Source organism: Vanessa cardui, chromosome 12 (genome assembly GCF_905220365.1).
Source record: "Vanessa cardui chromosome 12, ilVanCard2.1, whole genome shotgun sequence".
Taxonomy (NCBI): Eukaryota; Metazoa; Arthropoda; class Insecta; order Lepidoptera; family Nymphalidae; genus Vanessa; species Vanessa cardui.
Genome location: NC_061134.1, coordinates 13,198,506 through 13,223,401, shown reverse-complemented (window position 1 = coordinate 13,223,401; position 24,896 = coordinate 13,198,506). Strand labels below are relative to the sequence as shown.

Sequence of the window (24,896 nt, the reverse complement as noted above, 5' to 3'; positions counted from 1 at the left end):
ATTCGTTATCTACACTTAATTTCACAATTTAGAAGCTAAACTTCCTTAAAATATACTAATATAATATAATACTTCTAAAGCATAAAGGAGTTTCAATTACACAAATTGCACTTGCTTCAATAAATTAAAAAAAAATATTTTGTAGAAATTAATAAAGATTTTAAGTTTCGTTTGTTTTTTTCTCAAAGTGATAAAGAAACATCTTACTAAACAAATGCCTTAGCATTTAGCATAGCAAATTAGTCTGATAGTTAATCAGCACTGCTCGAATCTTACGACGACTACTTTACGTAGCTTACTATGATGCTAGGCAGCTGTCATTTCAATACGTATTACGACTTACAACTGTAGTATGTTTTAGTATCTCATAAATTGAAGGCGTGTTTATCACGTAGTATCTTAGTGCGTTTTTATCTTATCAATTGTCAAGTGTATAAACGTAAAAGATGGCTTACAACTGTCCGCATAGACATTTTCATATCAATCACAAAGTGTATTAATGGTTAGGTATATCATTTATTAACATAAGAATTAATAACATTAAATGCTTAAATATATATACAAATATGAACTAAAACTAGTAACTGTATAAATCTTGACCGCGTGGAATGATGGCAAGAATGCAACAGCATTTCCCCGTTACATCGCAATTCCGATCCTCTGGGCAAAAAAACGAACCAGCCCTCCTGTCATCAGTGGAGGCAATGAGGCGAGGTGTTATACTTTTGATAAAGCTTTTTGCACCACTACTCCAAGGGCCAAGCATTTCGACAGCATTTACAGTGTACTAATATAGATAAAATGGCGTACATTATGTTTACCTATGATGCAGTTAAATGCTGCAACTAATGTCGTTATGCGTCTATGCGATCCTCATCTCTTTTTTTGGTGACGACGTACTCACCTGTACTCTCCGCTTCGCTAAATAACAATAAATAACTAAAATATATAGTTATATTCGTGACTGTTTTTGAATTACCAATGAAATGAGTGCGTAAATGTTCATTTACTAAATTAAAAAATCCGGTCGTGAAAATAATTAAAACTACTAGAAAATATGTTTTATCGTCTATTAATAATTTATTATGAATAAGTTTCGATTTAATTTCTCCTATTATTAAGCAATTACTACTTGGAACACACAAACATTGGTGATCGCACCCGTAAACGTCAAACATGGCCGCCCGTTGAACTGTCATATCTTCGAATTTAATGACTTAATATCAAAATATCTTTAATCTTTTAGTACAAATAAAAGCCACAATTAAAAATAAATAAATAATCAAAATATCTAGACCAAGCGAATTTTGCTGTTACATGTTGTCGACTAAAAACTTAAACATTATTTTTAACGATCTGTAATATATATTAATATTTACTTTTTCTTTGCAGTTGAGTCTGTTTGATGATAGATTTATTTTGTGTCTTTCAAATGTGTGGGTTATATCACCCATATTTATTTAAGTTTGTGTAATGCACACACATTACAGCACGAGACCAGACTCATCATGCACTCGGCTGAATAATTTATATAAAAATATACAAGCTGAACCCGCTACACAATGCACGTATAAATTAAAAAAAAAAGTTATTGTTCACATTATTTACTAAAACTTATTAATTATGTATTAAGCAGCTTTTGTGATATTAAATCGTTGGTGGAAGGTACTCAATATGACAGTCGCGTGGTGGCTCAAACAGACATTCCCATTTTTTTATCTATATAGATTACATATTACTATATATCATTTATCAGCCGCCGTCACAGCAATAGATAAATACGAAGATGAGAATATCGACAGATACTTACTTATTGATAGTCAATCAAGATCAGTGTCGATAAGAGATTACGTAAAGGCGCGTCTATCATGGTTTCGTTTATTAAATTTGACTTGATTTAAATCACTACGTATGATCCTTTTTTAGTGGTGGTGTTAAATTTCGGCGACTTCGATTACTATCGTCGGCTTCGGCCCTATAAGTGGAAAACTTTGTACCCAATATTACAAGTTCCTTTATATTTTTCATACGCGTGAGTAGTATTAATTTAAAATTTCAGAGTGGTCTGGCAACACTATGATAATTATAATAAAAAACCAATTCATTGACTCAAACCGTGCGCGAAAGACGGGGAATCCCCGTCTCGGCAATAACTTTGTTCGATTGGCGCAGAAATGAGAAGCCACAAGGCCCGTGTGAGGAAATTCTAAAATTAAATATCATAACCATAGTGTTAAAGTTTAATGACAATTCAACTTGTAACACTTGATAGTAATTTATGTACAGGCACCATCGGCCATATACATTAGCGCTGTATAATATACCAAATCAATAACTTTATACTTTGCTACTGGCTTACTCACTTTTTAAACAGGAAAACAATAATACCTAGAATTGTTTTACTGTTTCAATTTATATCCACGTAACACAATTATGTTCTAAAATGGTATTAAACATACTGTCATAAGCTGCTTGAATGATCTATCAATGTCAAAAATTCAATACAGAAGCGATACGCTTGCTTATTGATGTGCAAATTCGGAAACAATCAATTCTAACTTGCGAACATCGAAGGAAATGTTTTTTAAATGTCATATTTTACAATTATTGTTTTAATTATTTTTTATGAGATAGGTGGCAAACGAGTAGGAGGCTCACCTGATGGAAAGTGACTACCACCGCCCATGGACATCTGCAGCACCAGGGGGCTTGCAGGTGCGTTGCCGGCCTTCAAGGAAGGAAAATATATTTCATACAATAACGAAAATTACATTTTCATGTTTCGAAACAAGTTGTACATGATTATATCATTTCCAAGGTGCAAAGAAGATCTAAACTTTTGTCTTCATACATTTTGCCCTTCCATTGGTCTTTAATGCCTAGTAACTGATAACTGCAGTATTACTCCATTAAACAGTATTTCCCATTTACCACAACAATTAGGTATTTGTTTGTAATGAATACTATGTATTTATTATCAGTGTTATAACGTTATCGTAATATTTAGACGCGCTTATGCGGTTTTATTTATATTATTTATAAATAATGTTGACTCACATTGCTTTGTTCATTTTAATTAGTTATTTGTATATTCCAGGGTTCGAAAACATCCGATTTTTTTATATATATCGGACATATATCCAGGCTTAGGAAACGAAGCGAATTTCATTCTGCAAACACTTAAAATGTGAAAGGAATTTGTAAAATAATACAAGTGTCGAAGTAACATAGTTTTTATTAACGAAAGAAGGAATCAGTGTCTATTTATTTGACTTTACTTTTTATTATTCTAATAATCTTCATTTGTGAGATTTATTAACTAATTTTGTGTTAATATTAATTTGTAATGAACTAATCATAAAAAGTAATTATTATTAACGATAGGAGCTCTAGGGAATACTCATTTTTTAGTTCCTAGTAAAATAAACCTTATATGAAGTTAAGGTTCGAATTTCAATAAAAAGCAAGCGGTATTGGTAAGTGAAAGGGGATTTCCCCTACATTCAATGAAGTTGCCATTTTGGGAAACAATCTAAATTATTCTTTTATTATGCATTGTAGTTTTTCGCTACGTGTTGCCAGGGTAAACATTAACATATATATATCCGCGAACCCTGGTATATTCAATTTTGTACCGTTAGTTGTTTTCATTAGATTCATTTGGATTTAAAAAATATATAGTAACTTATTTAAATAAATTTGCTTCTTCAAAAAAAAGAATAATAATTGTAGTGTCAACTATCGTGGTTTCATCTGTGTTAAAGACGATCTCAACTGTCTAATACGATTACCGTTTGAGGAATGTATCAGAATAAAAACCAATATTTGTACTTTGAAATCTGAAACTGTACTTCTCGAATAACATCGTTGGAGTCGTCACATAGCTTTAAATGAAAGTAAGAGTCTGGAAATTCCCCATTGTTGGGCTCAGGTCTCTTCTTCTTCGAGGAGATGGTTTGGAACAAATTCCAAAACGCTACTACAATGCGCAATGATTGATTAATATGTGGCAGAATTTCGTTGAAATTAGAAAAAACAGGTTTTCTGACGATGTTTTACTTCACCGCCGAGCACGAGAAGAAATATGACTAAAAATTAAACAAATGAAAATTCAGTGGTACCGTGGTTAGAAGCGTTCTAACCACTGGGCTAGATGTGGCTTTTTATTAGACGAGGATATTTTACATAGTCAATATTCACGGTGCTAGCGATGTTACCAGACTAGGATGGGCAGGTGGCGATCATTTCTATTGCAATTCTCTTAGACAATTTTCTAATACAAACATCATCATGCATTAATATTCAACCGCGTCTTCCTCACGCGAAAACATAGATGCACTATTACTACTGAGCAACTGAGGTATCGGAAATCATATGGATATAACACGTAGGTGCTATGGTCACTCAAACAGTATTTCTCTGAATTGTTCTAATGGGCTTAGCGTCCGAGTTAGTTGCAGCTAGTGTAGCAGTTAGCTAGTCCGTATTTTTTATCATGCTTGCATTACCTACTACGTTCAAAGCGCGGTTATATTATAAACCAGTATAATGGGCTACTATAAACATTACTGGTCTTTATCATTATAACTAGGCAAAATTAAAAATTTAATCATACTATAAAATTAAAAGGACTTCCTTTTAGGCGGTTTATAGAAAAAAAATCGTCGGAATGTTATTTTTATATGTTATTTAACGAAATCATATTTAATATTTTTAAGTAACTCTAGAATAATATCAATTGTACTTGTAGGTGTGTGAGCGTGTGTATGTGTGCGTGTGTGTTTACAGTCTAGAATGTACGTCTTCTAATGTAGAGTCACAATTATATTTTAATTATTGCATACCAAATTCAGAATATATGTACTAAAATCTAAATAAAGGCATAGACTACAATAAAAATAGAGGAAAAACATGTCTATAAAGGTGTATGTAAAAAAGTCTTAATTAATTTTGTTAATCACAAAAAGAAGCTACAAATTTGATAATAAATAATACTTGTTATGTAAATTACACTCCATAATAAATAGTAATCCAGTCGCTCAACAGTATTGACATAAGTTGAGAACAGTACGTTGTTATATGTCGTCGTACAAGGTTGTGTTTAAAAAATTGTCCACTGTGAACGCATGTGAAACGTTATCTTGCATCCTTTTAATATCAATGTAGACTTTGAAACAGAATATATATATGTATGTATAAGTGTAATATTGTTTAGTTACGTTTACAATATGAATGTGAAGATTGTTTTGTTAACATTCGTTGGTTTTGTAACGTGTAAGGATTGCTATTGGAATGCGCGGTGTCCGTATCAATTGTTTTCGTCTAAAACGCCTTATGAAAGTGTTAGAGGTGACTTGAGAGATGAAAATATGCCGAGTAAGTATATTTTCTTTAATTTATATAATAAAAATTGTAATGTCTGTTTGTAATATTAATATATCCACTTTTTACTAAATTTGTCTCTTTGTTCTGGCTAATCTCTGAAACGGCTTCATCGATTTTGATGAGACTTTTTTTCACTGACTGATAGCTGATGTTATAAAAAGTATCTAGTTATATGTAATATAATAATAAAGTCACGCTGCAATGTCTAAATACTGTCCAGTACTCCATTGTCACGACGGGTACCTCCCACCAATAACTTACTGTCACAAAGGCGAATACAGAATTAATAAGTTATAATAAAATATGTAAACAGAACAATGACTTGATTGTTTTATAATATAATTGGTTCATAGTTCTTTTTTTGAATTTAGAATACATTGATAATAATATATGGTATTTAAATAATTTGTCTTTATCTATGGACAAAAGTGACGTATTTGTCAATTTGTCTTTTGTCGAATGATATAACTGTCTATTGTTTATGATAAAGCGTTAGATTCCCGATAATGTAGGCAATTTACATATGAAGTAGATAGTCTTATCTGCCTTTGCTGCTGGCTGTATATTTTGTGACATTTTTTTTAAAATTTCTACTATGACATAAGTTTGGTCGGTGTTTGTCTCTTATGTTTATTGTCTCGCTGTATTTATTACTGCATTTATTTCCATGTTTCCGCAGAGAGCACTGTTCAGGGTACTTATGAAACAGACACTTAAATTTACTTTTCCAGTAGTTTTGTGAAAAATACCTTAATATATTCCTTGAACAATTATGTATAACCTTTTAGCGAGAATGATGTGTGTATGATCAAGGCTCTATCTCTTCAGAAACCCTATTAAAATACTTTTATCTTTAATTTAAAATAACTTAGTTAAATTCAATGAGTAATTTTGGCATTGAGAACTAAAACACAAAATAGTGTCTTATTGGTTAATTTTATCAGCTAATTATTGAGGTCGATATTTTTTATTACAACATTAAATGTATATATTGTTATTACCTTTAACGTTTTATATTATATACTTAAAAAACATCCCACTGCAAAAAAATCAGATATAAATTTTACTGCAACGCTAAAGATTTTGGGCTTTGAGGATACCTTTTGTGCCATGATAGATAGACATGTGAATTTTATTGAAACAAGTCACATGAAGGTTTCCTCACGAGGTTGTCCTTGTTCAATGAGGATAAGATGAATTCTAAACAATAATCAATGGTGCTTGCCTGGGTTCGAACCCACAATCATCGGTTAAGATGCACTCGTTTTAACCATTGTGCCGTTTCGGTTACACCAAAATTAGTGTGACCCATTAAGCATCAATTTTTTATTGTGTATAGAGGACGAACGGGTCACCTGATGCTAAGTGGCCACCACCCACCAATAATATTAGCGCCTGTATACATTTCGAATATTCCATATTACCCCTACGCCATCAATTTTGAGACCTAAGATGTACATTGTAACTATAGTTAGTCATTCCTTACAGTCTCTTCCAATAAGACAATTCTTAAAATATATTTCTTTTACAGATTGCCAACCTATAAGTATGTGGTCACTCCACCGGCACGGCAACCGAAATCCAAGCTCACAAGTGACGGAGGAAACCTATGAACTGCAAAAGAAAATTATTAATGAAATATCGTTGGCATATGAAAACAACAGGACTCAACTCACGAACTGTTTTCAGGTTTTATATTATTATTTATTTCAAACCTCCAATCTATTAAGTATAGACCAGCCGTTGAAAGAAACATCCCTGGCTCGAATACTAGCGACCCACCCCAGTTTTGCACGGGTCAATGTTGATACTAAATATACGGCAGATATTTTCTTGTTTCAATACTACACTGTTAATGTATTATACAAACCTTCCTCTCGAAACGATCTATCTATTTAAAAAACGCATCAAAATCCCTTGCGTAATTTTAAAGATCTAAGCATACATAGGAACAGACCCGCTGTCTGCCCATACATAGGGGCAGACAGCGGGTCTGTCCTTAGATCGTTAAAATCATAATAATGAGCGACTTTGTTTTTCACTATGTTATGATTATTTTCTTAATCAGTAAAAAAAAATTAAAAATTCAAGCTTGTAACTTGTCTGTAGTCTAAAGCCGATATAACAACAAAGTGTAGTTGCTAATATAATAATATGTTGAAACCTTCACCGAAATACGAGGATAATTAAATTATAATAGTGTATTCATCATCAACTCTTCGATGTTATTTAAGGAAAGGACAAATTAAAATTACTATAGGGTATAACAAGCATATGTTTAAACAATGGTCAGCAATTTTAAATTAAATCAAATGGGGTAATATAAATGTGAAAGGAGTTATATGCATATATAAGTTCCCAAGTAACTCTGCTCATCGGGCTTTCTGTCTCTTTTTTGTCTTGGTGTCTCTTGCTGAATCTCGGCACAACAATATGATGAAATTTGTTATGAAGCAACCTTGAAGTTCAAGTATGGACATTTTTATGCCTAACGCCTTTCGAAAATTTATCTATAGCTATCTGATTCTAGCATATACGAATAGGGTATCCTTTACAAAACAAACATATTGTATGAATATGCCAATCATGTTATATGATCATTCACAAACGCATATACTTATGTATAGTATACCTATGCAGGCGACATTGTCTGCATATATTTCAGTTTGACAGAGTTGCTAAAAAGGGCATGTAGTTGAATGTATATGACAGAGTACAACAATATATGCAAGAAAAGTCTATTCCTTCCTTTATCCATCATGGATATAATGTTCTTCTTGGGCTAAAAAAAATTTACACGATTTAATAAGTTCAGTTGAAGGTTTTTTAATGACAATTTCGTTAAATTAAAAAAGCAGCATTTTCCAGGGATAGTACAGCTATTATAAGGTAGCCTTTACTTGACCATCAAAGCGTGAACCGGCTCAATCAGATACACAAATATTATAGTATTTATTTATTAATTATAATATTTATTTATTATAGGATATAGAGGATCTGCTACACTGGTCATGGAATACAACCTTGGAGACATCACCAAACTACCTCACGGGTATCGGCTACGAAGAGATTTTTGATATAGGGAAAAGGGTGAGGCAGAAGTTCGAAACACTTCTGTCGGGCACTTCTGACAAGTTCTATTTCAGACCCACAAATGAGCAGAGAACAATTACTAGTGCTATAGCCTTCGTCCATGGTTTGACATTTGGAACTGAAGCTAACCTGACTGCCAGTATTGATGGGGCTTCTGAAGTGGATAATATTATACGTGTAAGTTAAATATCCATCTACTAAAAGTATTTTTTATGAAATTAATTGTTTATGCCACTAAATTATATTGCATTAATGTAATCTCTGCAAACCTAACTAGCCTCTATGTTCATTAGGAAGTGAAGATTATAAAATATGAGAAACATTTGTGTTTTGGATGGAATTTTAATTATATAAATTTATCTCAAATTCGTTAAATTTTGGTATAAGAGTTCACAATACTGTTATCACCGATACACTTAAATTGACACACATACTCTCACTATCAACCAGAACGCCACACTACTCCTTGTCTTTGTTAGCTATACCTAAATATAGGAAAAAACAAATGAACAGATTGAATTGCTTGAACTGACTGTATCTGATATATCTGACTGTTAGATAAATAACAATAAAATATACTATTTACATATTATTAGACAGGACTACACGAAGAAGACAGAAATCCCTGACATTTTAGGATTAGTTATAGTACTGAAGTATTTATAAAGTCATCTCGTAATTGGTTATGGAGGAAATGAAGATGTATAAACCTGTGTGTCTGTATGAAAATTCGTCACATATGTTGCTCGGGTTAAGGACGTGTAACTTTCTCCAAAATTTTTTCCTCAAGAGAAAAGGATGACTTAGCCCAGTAACTGCCTGTAAATATCCCACACGCTTACAGATATGTAGTGACATTATTTTCTGATACCGTGAAATGTTTATTTACAGCCGTATGAGAACTGTGCAAAATACCAAGAAGATGTGAAGAAAGGCCAGACGCTGGTCGATCAACTCGCCCTTTATGATTCCAGTCCGGAAGTTTTGGCTGTAAGTCAATTTGTTTTATCTGTACCCCGAGAATTCCTCTTGTTTGGAGGCCCAAAATGGTCTCCTCTCTCCCAAGAGTCTCTCTCAACTCCCAGAAGTCACGGTAGCATGCGCAAGCAACTTCGTGATACCCTGAGAAGACGGATTGGGTACTGCTGGTTATATTAGTAGGTATACATGCGCCTTTAGCACTAGCAAGCAGCACATACCCCGCACGATGGGTGGGGGAAATGCGTAAGAGCGTTTTACAAGCGATAAATAAAGGAGTATGGTCTGTGCCCGAGGACTCTGTTGTATTAATCAGTATATCGTGTAATTAGGAAGTAAACAACTCATTAGTGATAATTGTACAGCGTGATTTTTATATGTCATTGTTATTTCCAGCGCAAAGGTCATTAAATATGGAAAGAGAATATAGTCATGCTATGAGCATAAGACTCGAAATACTGTACATAATAATTACCATTACAGAAAATGTTCTTTATTACAAATTTAATTAATTAACATGTGATAACGAACCGAGATGGCAAGCTGGTTAGAACGCGTGCATCCTAACCGTTGATTGGGGATTCATACCCAGCAACGGTGAATTTTAATTTGCTTAATTTGTGTTTATATATCTCGTGCTCGGTGTTGAAAGAAAACATTTCGAGGAAAACTGAATGTGTTTAATTTCAACAGCATACTGTCCCTGGGACATGCTCTAAGCCTTCTCAAAGGAAGGGGAGTCATTAGCCCATCAGTGGGAAATTTAGAGGCTGTTACAGTTGTCTGTTATATCTTATCCAGGTCAGAGACCGCGTTCAGAAACACTTGGGCTTTAATTTTCAAGTGACGGTTGCAGATACTTACAATCTGTACGAACTGTGTCGCTTCCATCGGTCTTGGTCTCCCAAGCTTCGATCTCCTTGGTGCTCCTTCTTTACAAATGAAGATCTAGAAGTGATGGAATACAGAGATGACGTCCGGCATTACTACCGGAATGGATATGGGTCGGAGGTAAAGTAAAACTTCTTACGGAATTTTCAATCAAAGTGTATTTATTTATTTCATTACATACATTTATGTATTACTCCGAGATGCAATACGTTATTTTGTTTTCACTTTAATACTTAACTATGGATCAATATATTGTACTCTGATAATCATTTATCGTTCTGTATCTCAAGTTCTGAAGTATTAAACAGATGTCAATTGATTAAGGGTTAATTTTGATTCCTTATTATTATACCCTAAATAATGGCACATCTGATCGCTCAAGACGTGTTGCGTCTCCATGTTTATTTTTCTATTTTATTTTATTTGTTATAAATTTAGCGACTTTCAAGTAAGACAGTTAACAACTCCGCCTGTTATAATAATGAGAGAAAGAGAGTTAGAGAGAGGGAGATATGTTATATCTCGCTCATATTCTCTTTCTTTTGACTTCTTTAAAAATATTATATGCTTTTTAAAATTGCAAATACACTTAAAAAATAATTAATAGTTTACATAATTATCTTACTATATTATCTTCAAATTTACTTCGTTACATATAAATGTTCACATTTTTATATAATTATATGTACTTATTATACATAACAGATATAAACAATTAAAAATAAAAATGTTAAATAGTATAGTATTTATGCGGCAAGATATAGACTGACACGTGCATACGTAATGAATAACATAGCCGTACATAGACCCTACGCCTCTATGTTATAATGTGGAAAATTAGGAAGTCATGGAAAACAGCGAGATACAGTACAATACCTCTACACTTAGGTATATTAACATTTCTGTCGACAGATAAACGTCAACCTGGGTGCTGCTCCCTTGAAGGATTTATACGAAAACTTTGAAAACGCAACTTTGAATCGAGGCAAAAATATTATATCATATTTCACACATGACACCATGTTCGAAATGGTGATCAGTGCTCTCGGATTATACAAAGACAAGGAACCGCTTCAAGGAGATACAAGAAAAGCAAATAGGTTGTGGAGGACAAGTGAAATCGCCGCTTTTTCCACGAATTTTATAGCGGTTCTATTCAAGTATGTTGGTTTTATCTATTCATAATTGCTTAAGAGAATTGAGTCTTATATATCCATTCTGAGGAGGCAACTCCAGATGTGCTAATGCCTCTTTCCCTGTTGAGGAGATGATTTGAAACATATACCATTAAGGTTAAAGTAGCTTAAGTCAATTGTATTGATAAATGTTCTTGAATTTCAAACGAAAATTAGTCTTTGCTAGATCGATCTCAGCGCCAAAATTAATTACGATGTAATAAGAAAAATCATTTAAATTTGTATACTTATTATAATAGTAAGTTTATATAACTATTTAACTTAGTTGTAAATCAACTATATATGTATCAGAATACATCAGAGGCGAATTGGAATTTCCGTCTTTGGGAATTGCGTTCGAGAATACTTGGCGAGAAAAAGTTTTGCGTCATAGAAATTTAGATGACGTTATCACAAAGTGCATCTATTTCACTTTAAGCATTCACGGCGCCATCATTAGTAAAAAAATTATTGACTACCTAACATAGACATTAATAATAGCATATTTTTTGGCAATATTGAAGATGTTTGAGCCAGAAATGCTGGTTACAAGTTGGGTTAGGTGTAAGTTGGTGTTAGGTTATTGTTTATTAAGGATGCTTTCATTCCAGGTGCCAGGAACAAGGAGACGATATGTACCGTGTACAGTTCCTTCTAAATGAAAAGCTGACTCCCCTCTGTCCCGAAGCAGGTTGTACTTGGAAGGAATTCGTCTCCAAGTTCCAGATCTTCACAAATACTAATTTTGAATTCTGTTTGAAGAAAGAATACTTATTCAAACCAAACATAAATCGTGGAGTTAATATTTCTATCATAAGCTTATTAATGTTATTACCTATTTTACTTATAGTATAAATTATTCGTTATAGTACATATTTATAGCCATTTTTTTATTTCTTACAAGGAATTGAACAAGCTTTATGACACACAAACAATGACAGGAATTTTATTAACATAAGAATTAATAACATTACAGGCTTAAATATATACAAATATGAACTAAAACTAACGTGATAATAAATTATACACTATAATAATAATATAAGTATAATATCTTGTCTTATTGCCTCCACTGGTAACAGGAGGTTTGGTTCGTTTTTTGGCCAGAGGTTCGGAATTACGTTTCAACGGGGAAATTGTGTTTGTATTCTTTCCACCATTCCACGCGATCAAGATTTATGTAGTAATAAACAATACAGCATTGTACGTTGTAGTTCGAAAATCTGACCACTGATGTATTTACCGAAAAGTGTAAATTTAACTCTTAGTCAAATTAAGTATATATTTATCTGCGTATAATAAAGTTATAATACATAAAACAGTAAAAATTAACACCTTCTTTGTAAAAACGATCAAAGTAATTTTAATTTATCAATGAACTTTAATAGTTCATAATTGTATTACTAATTATTTCGGTTTCACTAACGTTATTTATTGAGAATATTTTGATATTTTTTGGTATGTTTTGTCATCATCAATAAACTACAAGATTTCAATTCATTTATTGTAAGATCAATCAAGCTACGGATTCCTTTTTACGAAACGTGTATGACCTCTTTAAGTAACGTTAGTAAAACTGGAATGTTTATAGATTATGGTATAGTACACAATTTAGATGTAGCATCCGCAAAATTCGTAAAACCGATCACATCCGAATTAAGTTCGGTATCCTAAATTATCAATATTTATTTCTCATATGAATATAATCTTTACACAAAAGTAATAACTTGTAATATCATATGAGTAAATATATTCGTCAATTTGACACGTCGATTTACATGCACTTGTTTTTTTGGGTTGACCTGACGCGATGATCTATAGCATCGAATGGCGCGATAGGGAGTTATTTCTATTGGTTTTATAAATCGGCAGTAATCGGTTTTATTTATTTTGCCGATGCTACATCTAAGTTGCGTCGTACTATAATAGATTTATATGTATTTATCACACGTAATATAACGTTGTCGATTCATTACAGAAATCGAGACTGGCATTGGCAAATTGTTGAAATTTCTCTCTGAAGTCGTACCAACCGCAAACACGATTGCCACATATGTGAACCTCCTTTTCATTCGCAAAGAACTGTATCCTATATTTGTAGCTAGACATCTTTGTACATCTGTAAATTATAATGTACAATTTTTAATATAGTGTTAAGTAGGTTTTAATAAATAAGTCGAGGACATATAACAAAATAAATTTAAATAGAATAGTACCACCTGTTCCATTAATAATATAAAATATGGATCTAGCGTCGCACTAATACCAATCCATACGGAATATATTTTATTTATTTTACTAGATTAGCATTAAATTACTCATGTTAAATAATATTTTATCTTATATATTTATTTATATATGAAATATAAGTTCTCGGAAGAATATACATTTCGAATCGGTGGTAAATGTTCATTTAATATATTTCCCTAAAATGACGATTTAAAAGTGCTTATAAAAGTGTACTTGATAAATCATATTTTGGACGTTAGTTTTTCCTTGTATTCATTTATTAAAGATTATGTCATGTATTCTCTGTTAAAGTATGTGTAAGAAATGAATAATAGTTAATTCTCTCAAAATTAATTAAATCAACGCTGTATTCAGTATTGGAGATGGAACTGACACCCTTTTTATTTTAGAAAGACAGAGTTGTCTCCAATTCCACTCAAGTGGTCTAAATGATATATAGGTATATATTTTGCATTTAATCACCCTGGCTATTCTATTTAAACCATACAAATATTACTCTTTAGCCGTAAAATAACTTAAGTGCGATCTAATTGAAAACTTTTTGCGTCAAATCCATTTCAAGTAACCTTATTTATATTATAATATATTATATACAGTTGAACTCTTATTGACCTTGAAACTTACACTTAAATTATTTTTTAATTAAAAAACTAAAAATACAATTCGATTTAAAAATAATTACGATTAAGTGTCGTGAATTAAATGTCAATCAGACGTCAATTGTTTTGGACGTGTGCTATGTTTGGAATGTCAAATAAAAATAATAATAGATTATCTTTCATACTTAAAATAGCATTCGGACCAATTATAAAATGACTATATGTAATAAATCACGTAGATGTCATCATCGGATCATTTGCTACTAAATTTAATCATACCAAGCATTTATCATAACGTAATTATTTATAAGACTGCGTATTTAATATGTTCGCCATTTTGATATTGCGTTCTACTTTAACATAGTGTACAAGTATTATTTTTTTTAATAAAATAAATTATTATATTTTAAATATTTTTAAAAAGTCAATAAAAATTTATAAGAAGTGAGTTTTGTTTATTATATCATTTTGTTATATAGTAAAAATACTTTTTAATATTATAAATATATAATTGATACAAATATATAATAACAATATATAAGTATTCATACTATTTATGTTGTTATATATAGACATATACCAGCTAATGGCTGTGTGTGTGGCTAATATTTCTCGTAGATATTGCAACTGTAGGAAATATTATGTACTAGCTTATGCACGACTTCGTACGCGTTTGAACATAACTAAAGAAATATTATTCAGTTCGCAGATCTTACTATAATTTATTAATTCGTTATTAGACAGCTTTTGTGATATTATGTCGTCAGTGGGAAGTAACCAACGTGACGGCGAGTGGTGTACTGGACTGTATTAGGATATTGCAGCTTGACCGTATTATTATTTTATATACCTTTAATTCTAACGTCAAAATTAGTCCTTATTACATCAGCTATCTGATAGTGAAAGTTCCGTCAACATCGGTCCAGCCCTTCCAGAGATTAGCCGAAACAAAACGACAGACAAAAAAATATATATTTTGATATATGTAAAGTATATATATACACATGCATTTAGTAAAAAGTGGATATTTTAATATTGCAAACAGACACTCCAATTTTATTATAAGTATAGATAGGATTAAAACTGATGGATGATACGGTCCACTCATAATTTAAACCGAAACAAATCAATAGAATCAAAGAGTTATGGGTGCTACTTAAGTCATTTTAAAAGCAATTTGGAATCGTCAATATATATTAATACGAGGCGAAATTCACATCGTCCTATTTAATAGGGGATCTAAAATAACTGGAATTGCATTTGAATATAATTTATACGAAGTGTCACGAACATGATGACGCGTTAAGCGTACATAACTCACCTATGTAAGACTGCGACAAAATTAGCCACGAACGGTGTCAAGAAACTAGTACGCCACTTCCTATTTTTGATCCTCTCCAAGCCAGAAATTTCTGGATAATCGTAGTAGAGTCCCAGGGCGGTATATATCATATCCAACATGGTGTCGTGGGAGAAATAGCCGGTGAACGACTTGTCACCGCTGGTTACCGTTGCCTCGAATTTTTCGTAGAGGTCTTTGAGACTAGCTGCTCCGAGCAGACGATTCATGGGATGTCCGTAACCGTTTCTGAAAACAGGTTTCAATTTGATACCACAACTGTAGCGTTAACTTTTTCCATATAGAAAAGGATCTTTAAGCATTGATAAATTTATTTACAAAAAAACAAAATTATATTTAACATTACAGTAGCCAAATGCGTCAGTTAAGTTGACTAAACATACATTATTAATAACATTTCTTCAGTTTACATTTAATTTAATAATAGACTTCAATTTATAAAATCCAATAACTAATTAAAAAATAATATCAATAATGTCTAAATAATAATATACATATCTCATGTTATCTCTTTTACTTTTTGCTTTTAACGGTGGTGTTTGTTTTTTGAACAAAATACAAAATAAAGATTAATTACGTGAAAGTATGAGCCCTAGTATTGTAGCTATATCTTCAATTATTGGTAACAAAACTGTCAACTAAAAAGAATAAAGACATTTATAGTAAAGGCTTTTTTTATCTGTTATCAATATGGTATTCTAAAACGTCTTACCTGAAATAATGCCGTATGTCTTCAACATATTCCAAAATTTTCATTTCATGGTCAGTAAACAGTGCACACCACGGACTTCTCTTAACAATTGAATACGCTCGGTAAAAGCGACAGAGATCGTAGAAAGCCATAATAGTTCGGGGAAGTAATTCATCCTCACTACCAATTCTTTTTTGTACGTTTTTTTGTAACTAAACAATAATATTCACATTAGACCTTTGCAGCAAATACTGAATTTACAATATAAGGTAAAAAAGTGGAGTAACTATTGGGCCTAAAGCCTTTTGCTTTATTATTTCATGGCATAGTTAGACGGACGGGATTACCTTACCTGACAGTAAGGTAGCCCCTGTTCATAGACATTGGTGACGTAAGCAATTTTAAGCATTCTTGAAATCGCCTTTGCGCCGTCAACCTTTGGGATATGAGTTATGTTCCTGCCTGATTATTATTAATGGTCTTATATGGGTTGGTGGATTCATATGTGACAGATTTCCTTCACCGTCGAGCTCGAGAAGAATTATAAACACAATTTATCACATGAAAATTCAGTGGTGCTTGCCTAGGTTTGAACCCTCGATCATTAGTTAAGATGTACGCGTTATAACTACTGGAATATTGATATCAATTTATAATTACTTCTTTGAATTCAGCAGTTTCTTGATAGCGTTTGATTTCGTCGGTGGCAACGGTGCCGTTTATGACTTCCTTTCCTCTCTTCTTACAGAATCTGTACGGCTGTGAACAAAATATATCTTCTAAAACGTGCTTTCATCTATTTGAATCTTACAATCATTATATTAAATGCATGATGAGTATTAATCATAAAACATGTCGTAATTTGTATCATAATAGAACACTTTAGTAGATTAATGGTGTACAAGCGGCAAGTTCCCACTTCAAGGATGTTATCTTGTACATTAATATATTTAAATATATGGCGTATTGACATTCGCTAACACATTTTTAAACAAATACATAGCTACTGAGTTTTGTTTATAAAAGACCAGTTCACTCGCTTTTTGAGAGTTATTAAGTATAAGAATTCTTCAGTTATTAAGTATAAGAATGTAGTCTTTTTCTTTATTTGGTGATCAATCTTACTTCAAATCAAATTTGATTTAGTGTTAAATATACAGCTACTCGTGAATATCTACATATAATAACATTGGAGTGTCTTTTTACATTAACAGTCTGTAAATTTCTCATTGCTGAGCTAAGGTCTCTTCTCCTTTTGGGGAGAAGATTTGGAGCGTATCTCACACCGCTGCTCAAATGCGAGTTGGTGTGTATGTGTGCGGATACACATTGGGAACATTTTCGTCGAAATAAGACACATATTCTTTACGATGTTTTCCTTCACCGCCGAGATCGAAATGTGTTATAAACTCAAATTAAGTGTATGAAAATTGCAATGGTGCTTGTCTGGGTCAGCATCAGTCAAGTCGCGATGCGTTCTATTATTAAACATAATAACGTTATTAGTACCCTCTATCAAAATAAAATCAAAATCAAAATAAACTTTATTCAAGTAGGCTTTTACAAGCACTTTTGAATCGTCATTTTACAATTAAGTAAAATGACGATTCAAAAGTGAATCGTGAATGTTATTACATATACATTTATTAAACATAATAACGTAATTAGTACCCTCTTTGAAACTTTAAACTGAAATAATATGTTGTATCATGTCATAATATTTGTTTCGATTTAATAAGTATATATGTTATAACATTCATAAATGTTTCACATTCTACGGATTAGTAATTATTACGTTAATCGGGAAAAACCTGACACATATTAGTTATCTGATTTATAAGTTAATTCTAGCTGCACGGGTTCAAGTACTTATGCTGTTTTGTGAATCGTCTTATTTAAAAGAAAATTAGAAAAATAAAAATGTTAACTATAATAATAACAAATAAATAAGATGTAGCGAATCAATATAATAGTAATGAACGAATCTAATTTATTTAACGCTGATTATTGATTGATTAATCAGTGCATAACTCATAATTATTATATATATATGACTGAGATTAAAAACTAAAAATACTATACATTGGTACTTTTTTAACTATATAAAACTTAAAAAAGTACTAAGATTTTACTTGTAATGCTTTCGATCCATCAAACTTAAGATAATAAAATGGATATTATTATATAAGATTTATTTTCATACACGTGTATTGCTAATTTTAAAATAGTGATCGCTAGTATAGTAATACAAGATACAGATATTTTATACTTTTGCTATGTATAGTAACAATCTATTCATCATTTTACAATAATAACTAAAAAAATTAACAAAAAGAAATACAGAATTTAAACAAACCACTATTTCAAAACAATTTTATACATCTTTTACAGTTCTCTCTCTTTGTAAGTTTACTTAAAAGTCGATTTACGATTATAGAATCAGTTATAATTATTTTTATATTTGGAGTCTGCATAACTATTATAAATAAAAAACACATACCGATACGACATGGGAGGGAAACCTTCAAGAAAAGAGCGTACTCCTTTCTTAAAGGCCGGCAACGCACCTGCAAGCCCCCTGGTGTTGCAGATGTCCATGGACGGTGGTAGTCACTTTCCATCAGGTGAGCCTCCTGCTCGTTTGCCACCTATCTCATAAAAAAAACACATACCCTGGCTACAGCATCGTCTGGTATGGGGTTTTCAACGCATACTTTTTCACCGATATCTTCTAAGCCTTCTATAAATGCTTTAGAACTTTCACGAGTTCTTTCTTCATCTGTCGATCTGATACGGGATTGGTTTAAATTATCTAGGAAAGAATAATATTTTTCTCTAAATCTTTGCCCGAATTCCAGCAGCTCAATAAAACCTTCTTGCGTTAGTATTGAAGGACTGTTTTCTAAATTAGTCCAATTCCAGTTTTGAAGATCTGAAATATCCTAAAAAATGTCTTTCAAATTAAAAACTTTCAAGATATTAATTAGTTTTAGTGATAAATCTTTAAAAAGGGTTTTACTTAGCCATTGTTAATAAATTATTAGGTAAGAGTCTAACAAATAAGTAGAGTAACAGCCTCTAAATGTCCTAGGCCTAAGATAAGAACTCCGTAGGAGAAAGTTTTGGGAATATTCCACCACGCTCCACCAATTCGATACCTTAGATACAAATTTGTTTAATTTTTAAATTAAGCACATGAAACTTAATGGTGCTTTTCAGGGTGTTTGCATTTCTTTGTACTATACATTTTAGATAAGAATTGGCCTAGTGTTTGGAACGCGTGCATCTTAAGCGATGATTACGGATTCAAACGCAGGCTAGCACCACTGAATTTTCATGTGCTTAATTTGTATTTATAATTCATCTTTTGCTCGGCGGTGAAGGAAGACATCGTGAGGAAATTCACATGTCACTAATGTCAATAAAACTCTGCCAAATATGTAAACACCAACCGGCATTGGAGCATCGTTTTGGAATATATTCCAAACCTCCTTAATGGGAGAGGAGGCCTTAGCCCAGCAGTGGGAAATTTACAGCTGTTATTGTATAAATTTTAAGCTAATAACTATTTAAAGTTTACTCGTTCCATTTACCTGAGCGCACATTTCACCCCTACCTTCCTTGTGACTTTTAATAATCTTATCTTTAAGGGCGGATGCTTCTTTCATTGCGGCAGCATCCATTGGGCTCGGGTGTCGAGTACCATGTCTGGTAATGAACCACACGTTAACCGGTTCACAGCCTGAAAAAGTTTTCTTTTATGTATAATGTACTCGTAGTCGCCCGCGGCTTCCTTCGCGTAATATTTGTCATGTATCAGGCAAAAGTTCAAGTTTGCTCCATACCAAGTTCCATCAAATTGAGATAAACGGTTTGGTCATTAAAGAGCGACAGACCGACAGAAAGACAATGTTCCTGTCACATTTATAATATTAATATAGATTATCGCGATTAATATTTAATCTTTTTTTAAGTTCGAGTTCAAATCCAGGCAAGCACCACTACATATACATATGTGCTTAATTTGTGTTTATAATTCATCTCCTGCTTGCCGGGAAGGAAAACATCGTAAGGAAACCTGCGTGTGTCTAATTTCATCGAAATTCTGCCACATGTGCATTCCACCAACCCGTATTGGAACAGCATGGTGGAATATGTTCCAAACCGGAAAGGTTAACGGAAGAGGAGGTCTTATCCCAGCAGTGGGAAATTTACGGGCTATAACTTTACTTTACTTTACTTTACTTTACTTACTTTTTATATCTTTAAACTCTTTCTACCTATAAAATATTCTGGATTTTTGACAAAAATTCTGTGTAATTTATCCCATGAATATGAAACATGATACATCGGAAAGCACGTAAAGCCATTATTTCTGTGCCTGAACTCTTGATAAGAAAAGGAATAAGGATTCGGCTGTGTTTTCAAACAACTCAGAATTATAATATGTGTGCTGGTTTCCATTAAGTCCGGCCAAAATCGATCAGGAGAACATTATGGGATATCCGTTTGGGTGATCAATTGACTTTACCAGCCCATTATATCACCGTTGTCTTTGTTGTCATCATTAAGTGAGCTAATTTCGTACATATTATTTACAATCAGCTCTCTTATATAATGGGTTATTAAATACTGATAGTATTTTAATTTAATGGCTAATTGCTTATCTAGATCTACACAGTTCGTTAACACATTATATTTACAGTGATTGTAGAGAAGTGTGACCAATTTAGTTACTTTAATGACTTATTCATTCAAGGTTCTTATAAATACAGGAAATAGATTTAAGACGAAATACATTCATTATGTGTAACTAAAGATAATATTTAAATATTATATTTATTTTATGAAAAATGTGCGCACTTTTTTTCTCGAGTGTTTTAGGTCGGGCCCACTGTTACATTTACCTCTTGTACAATTCTTTGTAAATGTAAAGGTCTTATAAGAGATGAACTTAACATTACAGTGTGCAACGCGTAATTATATAATTTGAAATATTACATCAATGAGAAAGAAAAATTATATCTACATAAAATAAAAATTCCTCTCCTTCTCTCTGTACGCTTAGATTATTTAAATTACGCGACTGATTTGAATTTGGTTTTTATCAATTATGAAATCATTTAAGAGAATTCTTTAAATGTATATTGTATGTATACATTTAGAAAAAGTCCGCAAATTTTACGTTTCTTAGCTAGAAAAATCATGACTTTTTTGTTTGTTGTGCCTTATTGTACCAGTGTGAAGCGGGAAGGGATAGCGAGTTTCATTATAATAAATAAAATTTTAACAAAAAGAAAAACCGACTTCAAACAAAACACTATTTTAAAACAAATAAAAATACACTAAAAAGTAATAAAAATAATTGCATGTGTAACATATTTTTGAGAGTCCTCCTAGATAAAATGAAATGAAAAATATTAGACTACTTAAAAGTCGATTTACGATTATATAACGTAGTTATAGTTATTGTTATATTTGGAGCCGGTGAGGCCCCGGGTTCGATTCCCGGTCGAGTCGATGTAGATAACCATTAATTTTCTATGTTGTCTTGAGTCTGGGTGTTTGTGGTACCGTCGTTACTTCCGATTTCCATAACACAATAAGTGCTTCAGCTACATTGGGATCAGAGTAATATATTTGATGTTGTCTCATATTTATTTTTATTTTATTATTTATAAAAAATCATTCATTGCAACATTTTCTTGCGTTATGCAAGAAAATATTGCCGGTGAGAAAACGGGCTTAGAATAATTTTCATAAATGGTCTATTCATTTTATTGATTGCCTCGTAGATCTAATGCTAGATTTTAAGTCTGCAGATTTTAAGGTATCTGTACTTAATTAATGTAAGCAGTGATATGAATAGCTATTAAATAATTTTAAGCATTTTATACGCAACTTTTTTCCACATCGTTGATTGCATCATATGGTTTTTCAAAAAACATAACTTAGATAAGGTTGTTGCTAGGCTTTGTCTTTAAATTCTTTAATTTACTAATTATGTTACATTTACGTATTGTATAATGATTAAGTGTGTAAGATTTTACATTTACAATAAAGATATTGAATATAGCTACATCTTTGTTTGCTGAATCCATATTTTTAACTTCGTAAAAAGGAGCAGGTTAATTTGCTTGTATTTTTGGTAGTACTTTTATTACTGTTTAGGCAAAAAAAATTGTAAGTAGATATTATGCCACCAAATGTGGGAGTCAAACTTGGCAGATACGTGTGGCTGAAATTAAATGGGCACAACTTTATATTGGGACACAACTATACTGGTCCAGCTTAGGGATATTATCAGTGATGAATACGCGAAACGTGGGTGGGTACTACCAAATAAAGTAGGATGTAAATGGATATAGGATATTTTCCATATCTTACCTCTTATGGGCGGAACGTCCCTGAAATCACCTCTAACAGCTTCATAAGGGGTCTTACTTCCAAAATAAGTGTACGGACTTTTGTTATTCCAGTAACAATGGGAATGTCTTCCATTGACTAATGGTAGGCAAACACACAGTATCAATTTCCACCACATCTTGACAAAGGCGACGTTTGATCGAGACTAGAGAAAGTTTAAAGGCACGCGTGGTCTTATTTACCGATTAAAACAATACACATATAAAAAAGGCTGGAACGAATTCTCCTAAGTCTCTCACAATTCAAGATAGATAAAGATTGTTCAAACTTATCGTTAGGCGGTGTTTGCACCGCGTGCATGTGTGTTATTTTATGAGATTTTTTAATATATAAACGCATTTTTCACAGTAAAAAGAAATATTTTTACGGTTAAGATATACGTAAATTTGATGTCCTCGTGATCAACTCGAGCCTAACAAACAATAATTGACATATGTATCGCAAACATGATAGGTGTATAGTACGACACAACTTAGATGTAGCATCGGCAAATTTAATAAAACCGATTACTGACGATTTATACAACCAATAGATATAGCTCCCTATCGCGCCATTCGATGATATTCGTCGCTTTAGATTCTCGTGAAATTGACGTGTCAAATTGACGAATATATTAGGTCATATGATATGGCAAGTTCTTACGTTTGTGTAAAGATCATATAAGAAATAAATATTGATAATTTGGGAGAGTACTAAGTTGGATGCGATCGGTTTTACGAATTTTGCCGATGCTACACGACGATCTAAGTTGTGTTGTACTAACATAATCTGACAAATTCAAAATTATGTGCCTGATGTCTACTATGATATAGTAGGCATCAGGCACATAATCATGACGACCTTTTTGGTCGGGTAGTGTGTGTTTTCATGGATTCGATTCCCTGCCGAGTCGATATATAAAAAGTTCTTTAAATTTCTATGTTGTCTTGGGTCTGGGTGTTTGTGTTTACGTCGTTACTTCTGAATTCCATAGCACAAGTGCTTCAGCTACTTACATTGGAATCAGAGTAACTTATGTGACATTGTCCAATATTTATATTTATTGATTTTACTTATGATTAACGATTTTTCATGCAAAATGAGGGTATTATACCAAGAAATAGAATTTTTAATAACAAGGGGCATAATCTTGGAATCTCGGGATACATTACTTGATCGCTTATAAATACGCAACGTCACGCGCGGAAAATGAATTTACTTGGGGTTAGAGCTTTGGTTAAGTCCTTGACGGTAGGGTAGGTTACCACAATTTTTATTCTACCGCCAAACTGCAATTCATTGTATTTTTGTGTTCCAGGTTGAAGGGAAGTGGGACAGAGTAAATAGAGGCACAAGAGTAGTAACTTCTTAGCTTCAAAAGGTTGGTGATCATTTAAGAAATAGTGACTATTTCTTACAGCGCCAATGTGTTTGTGTGCTGACCACTTACCCACTCATTTATACTAAACGGACAAGCAGATCCTAAAGACAGTAAGGATCATTGCACTTTACGAGAAACATTCTCCATAAATATACCAAAATAATAATATTATTATTATTATTACCCGAAGTCCGGTTTTGCGTACGATATTTATCGAGGAATGTATGACTCGTATCAATAAATAAGGCAAGTTAAATTGCATTTAAACTAATAATATTATGAGCACTTGCATCCATTTATTAGTAAAAATGTATTTGGATGACGCATGCGTTACGCAGGCCACGCCAATTGTTGGAAATCATTTTGGCATTCTAATTACTAATAGACATATATAAAGCAGCCAATACCTATTGCAGAATAAATAATCTACTCAAATAGAATTTCGTAAATTACAAATACAATAATAATTGAATATAATATATAGTCGTTAAATTACATAGTCAAATTTAAAAGTCTCTCCTGGTTCGTACCCAACGCAAAGGTGCCCATAATGCAGGCTGCATTTCCACGCTGTACGGCAATGGACAACCTCTGCGCCAGGTAGGACCCGGAGTGACTGTCAAATCCCCTCTCTCTAAGGCGATAGCCAATCTCCCTGATTAAAGCAAGGCAATTTCGTAAATAGATT

General features: G+C 32.4%; 2 protein-coding genes across 2 annotated transcripts; one reads left to right on the top strand and one right to left on the bottom strand.

Annotated features, from left to right (window-relative positions):
* The first annotated feature begins 5,135 nt into the window (after nucleotides 1–5,135).
* Nucleotides 5,136–12,489, top strand: LOC124534388 (multiple inositol polyphosphate phosphatase 1-like). The gene is made up of 7 exons (XM_047110236.1): nucleotides 5,136–5,376; nucleotides 6,917–7,074; nucleotides 8,371–8,655; nucleotides 9,370–9,468; nucleotides 10,258–10,467; nucleotides 11,260–11,507; nucleotides 12,134–12,489. The coding sequence occupies exons 1-7, from the start codon at nucleotides 5,229–5,231 to the stop codon at nucleotides 12,375–12,377; spliced, it is 1,392 nt and encodes a 463-aa protein (XP_046966192.1). The 5' UTR covers nucleotides 5,136–5,228; the 3' UTR covers nucleotides 12,378–12,489.
* An 897-nt stretch (nucleotides 12,490–13,386) lies between these two features.
* On the bottom strand, nucleotides 13,387–22,988 carry LOC124534387 (multiple inositol polyphosphate phosphatase 1-like). The gene is made up of 7 exons (XM_047110234.1): nucleotides 22,810–22,988; nucleotides 20,016–20,164; nucleotides 19,095–19,364; nucleotides 17,083–17,181; nucleotides 16,444–16,634; nucleotides 15,693–15,959; nucleotides 13,387–13,641 (listed from the first exon to the last, which is right to left on the bottom strand). Exons 1-7 carry the CDS (start codon nucleotides 22,964–22,966, stop codon nucleotides 13,467–13,469), a joined length of 1,308 nt encoding a protein of 435 aa, XP_046966190.1. The 5' UTR covers nucleotides 22,967–22,988; the 3' UTR covers nucleotides 13,387–13,466.
* Nucleotides 22,989–24,896: the final 1,908 nt, after the last annotated feature.

Bases quoted from the DNA above. Each gene is read 5' to 3' on its own strand.
- LOC124534388 (XM_047110236.1), top strand. From the start codon at position 5,229: ATGAATGTGAAGATTGTTTTGTTAACATTCGTTGGTTTTGTAACGTGT. The intron at 5,377-6,916 runs GTAAGTATATTT...TTTCTTTTACAG, and splicing joins GAGAGATGAAAATATGCCGA to ATTGCCAACCTATAAGTATG. The intron at 8,656-9,369 runs GTAAGTTAAATA...GTTTATTTACAG, and splicing joins AAGTGGATAATATTATACGT to CCGTATGAGAACTGTGCAAA.
- LOC124534387 (XM_047110234.1), bottom strand. From the start codon at position 22,966: ATGTGGTGGAAATTGATACTGTGTGTTTGCCTACCATTAGTCAATGGA. The intron at 20,165-22,809 runs GTAAGATATGGA...AAACTTTTTCAG, and splicing joins GGACGTTCCGCCCATAAGAG to GCTGTGAACCGGTTAACGTG. The intron at 15,960-16,443 runs GTAAGACGTTTT...ACCTGTTTTCAG, and splicing joins GACATACGGCATTATTTCAG to AAACGGTTACGGACATCCCA.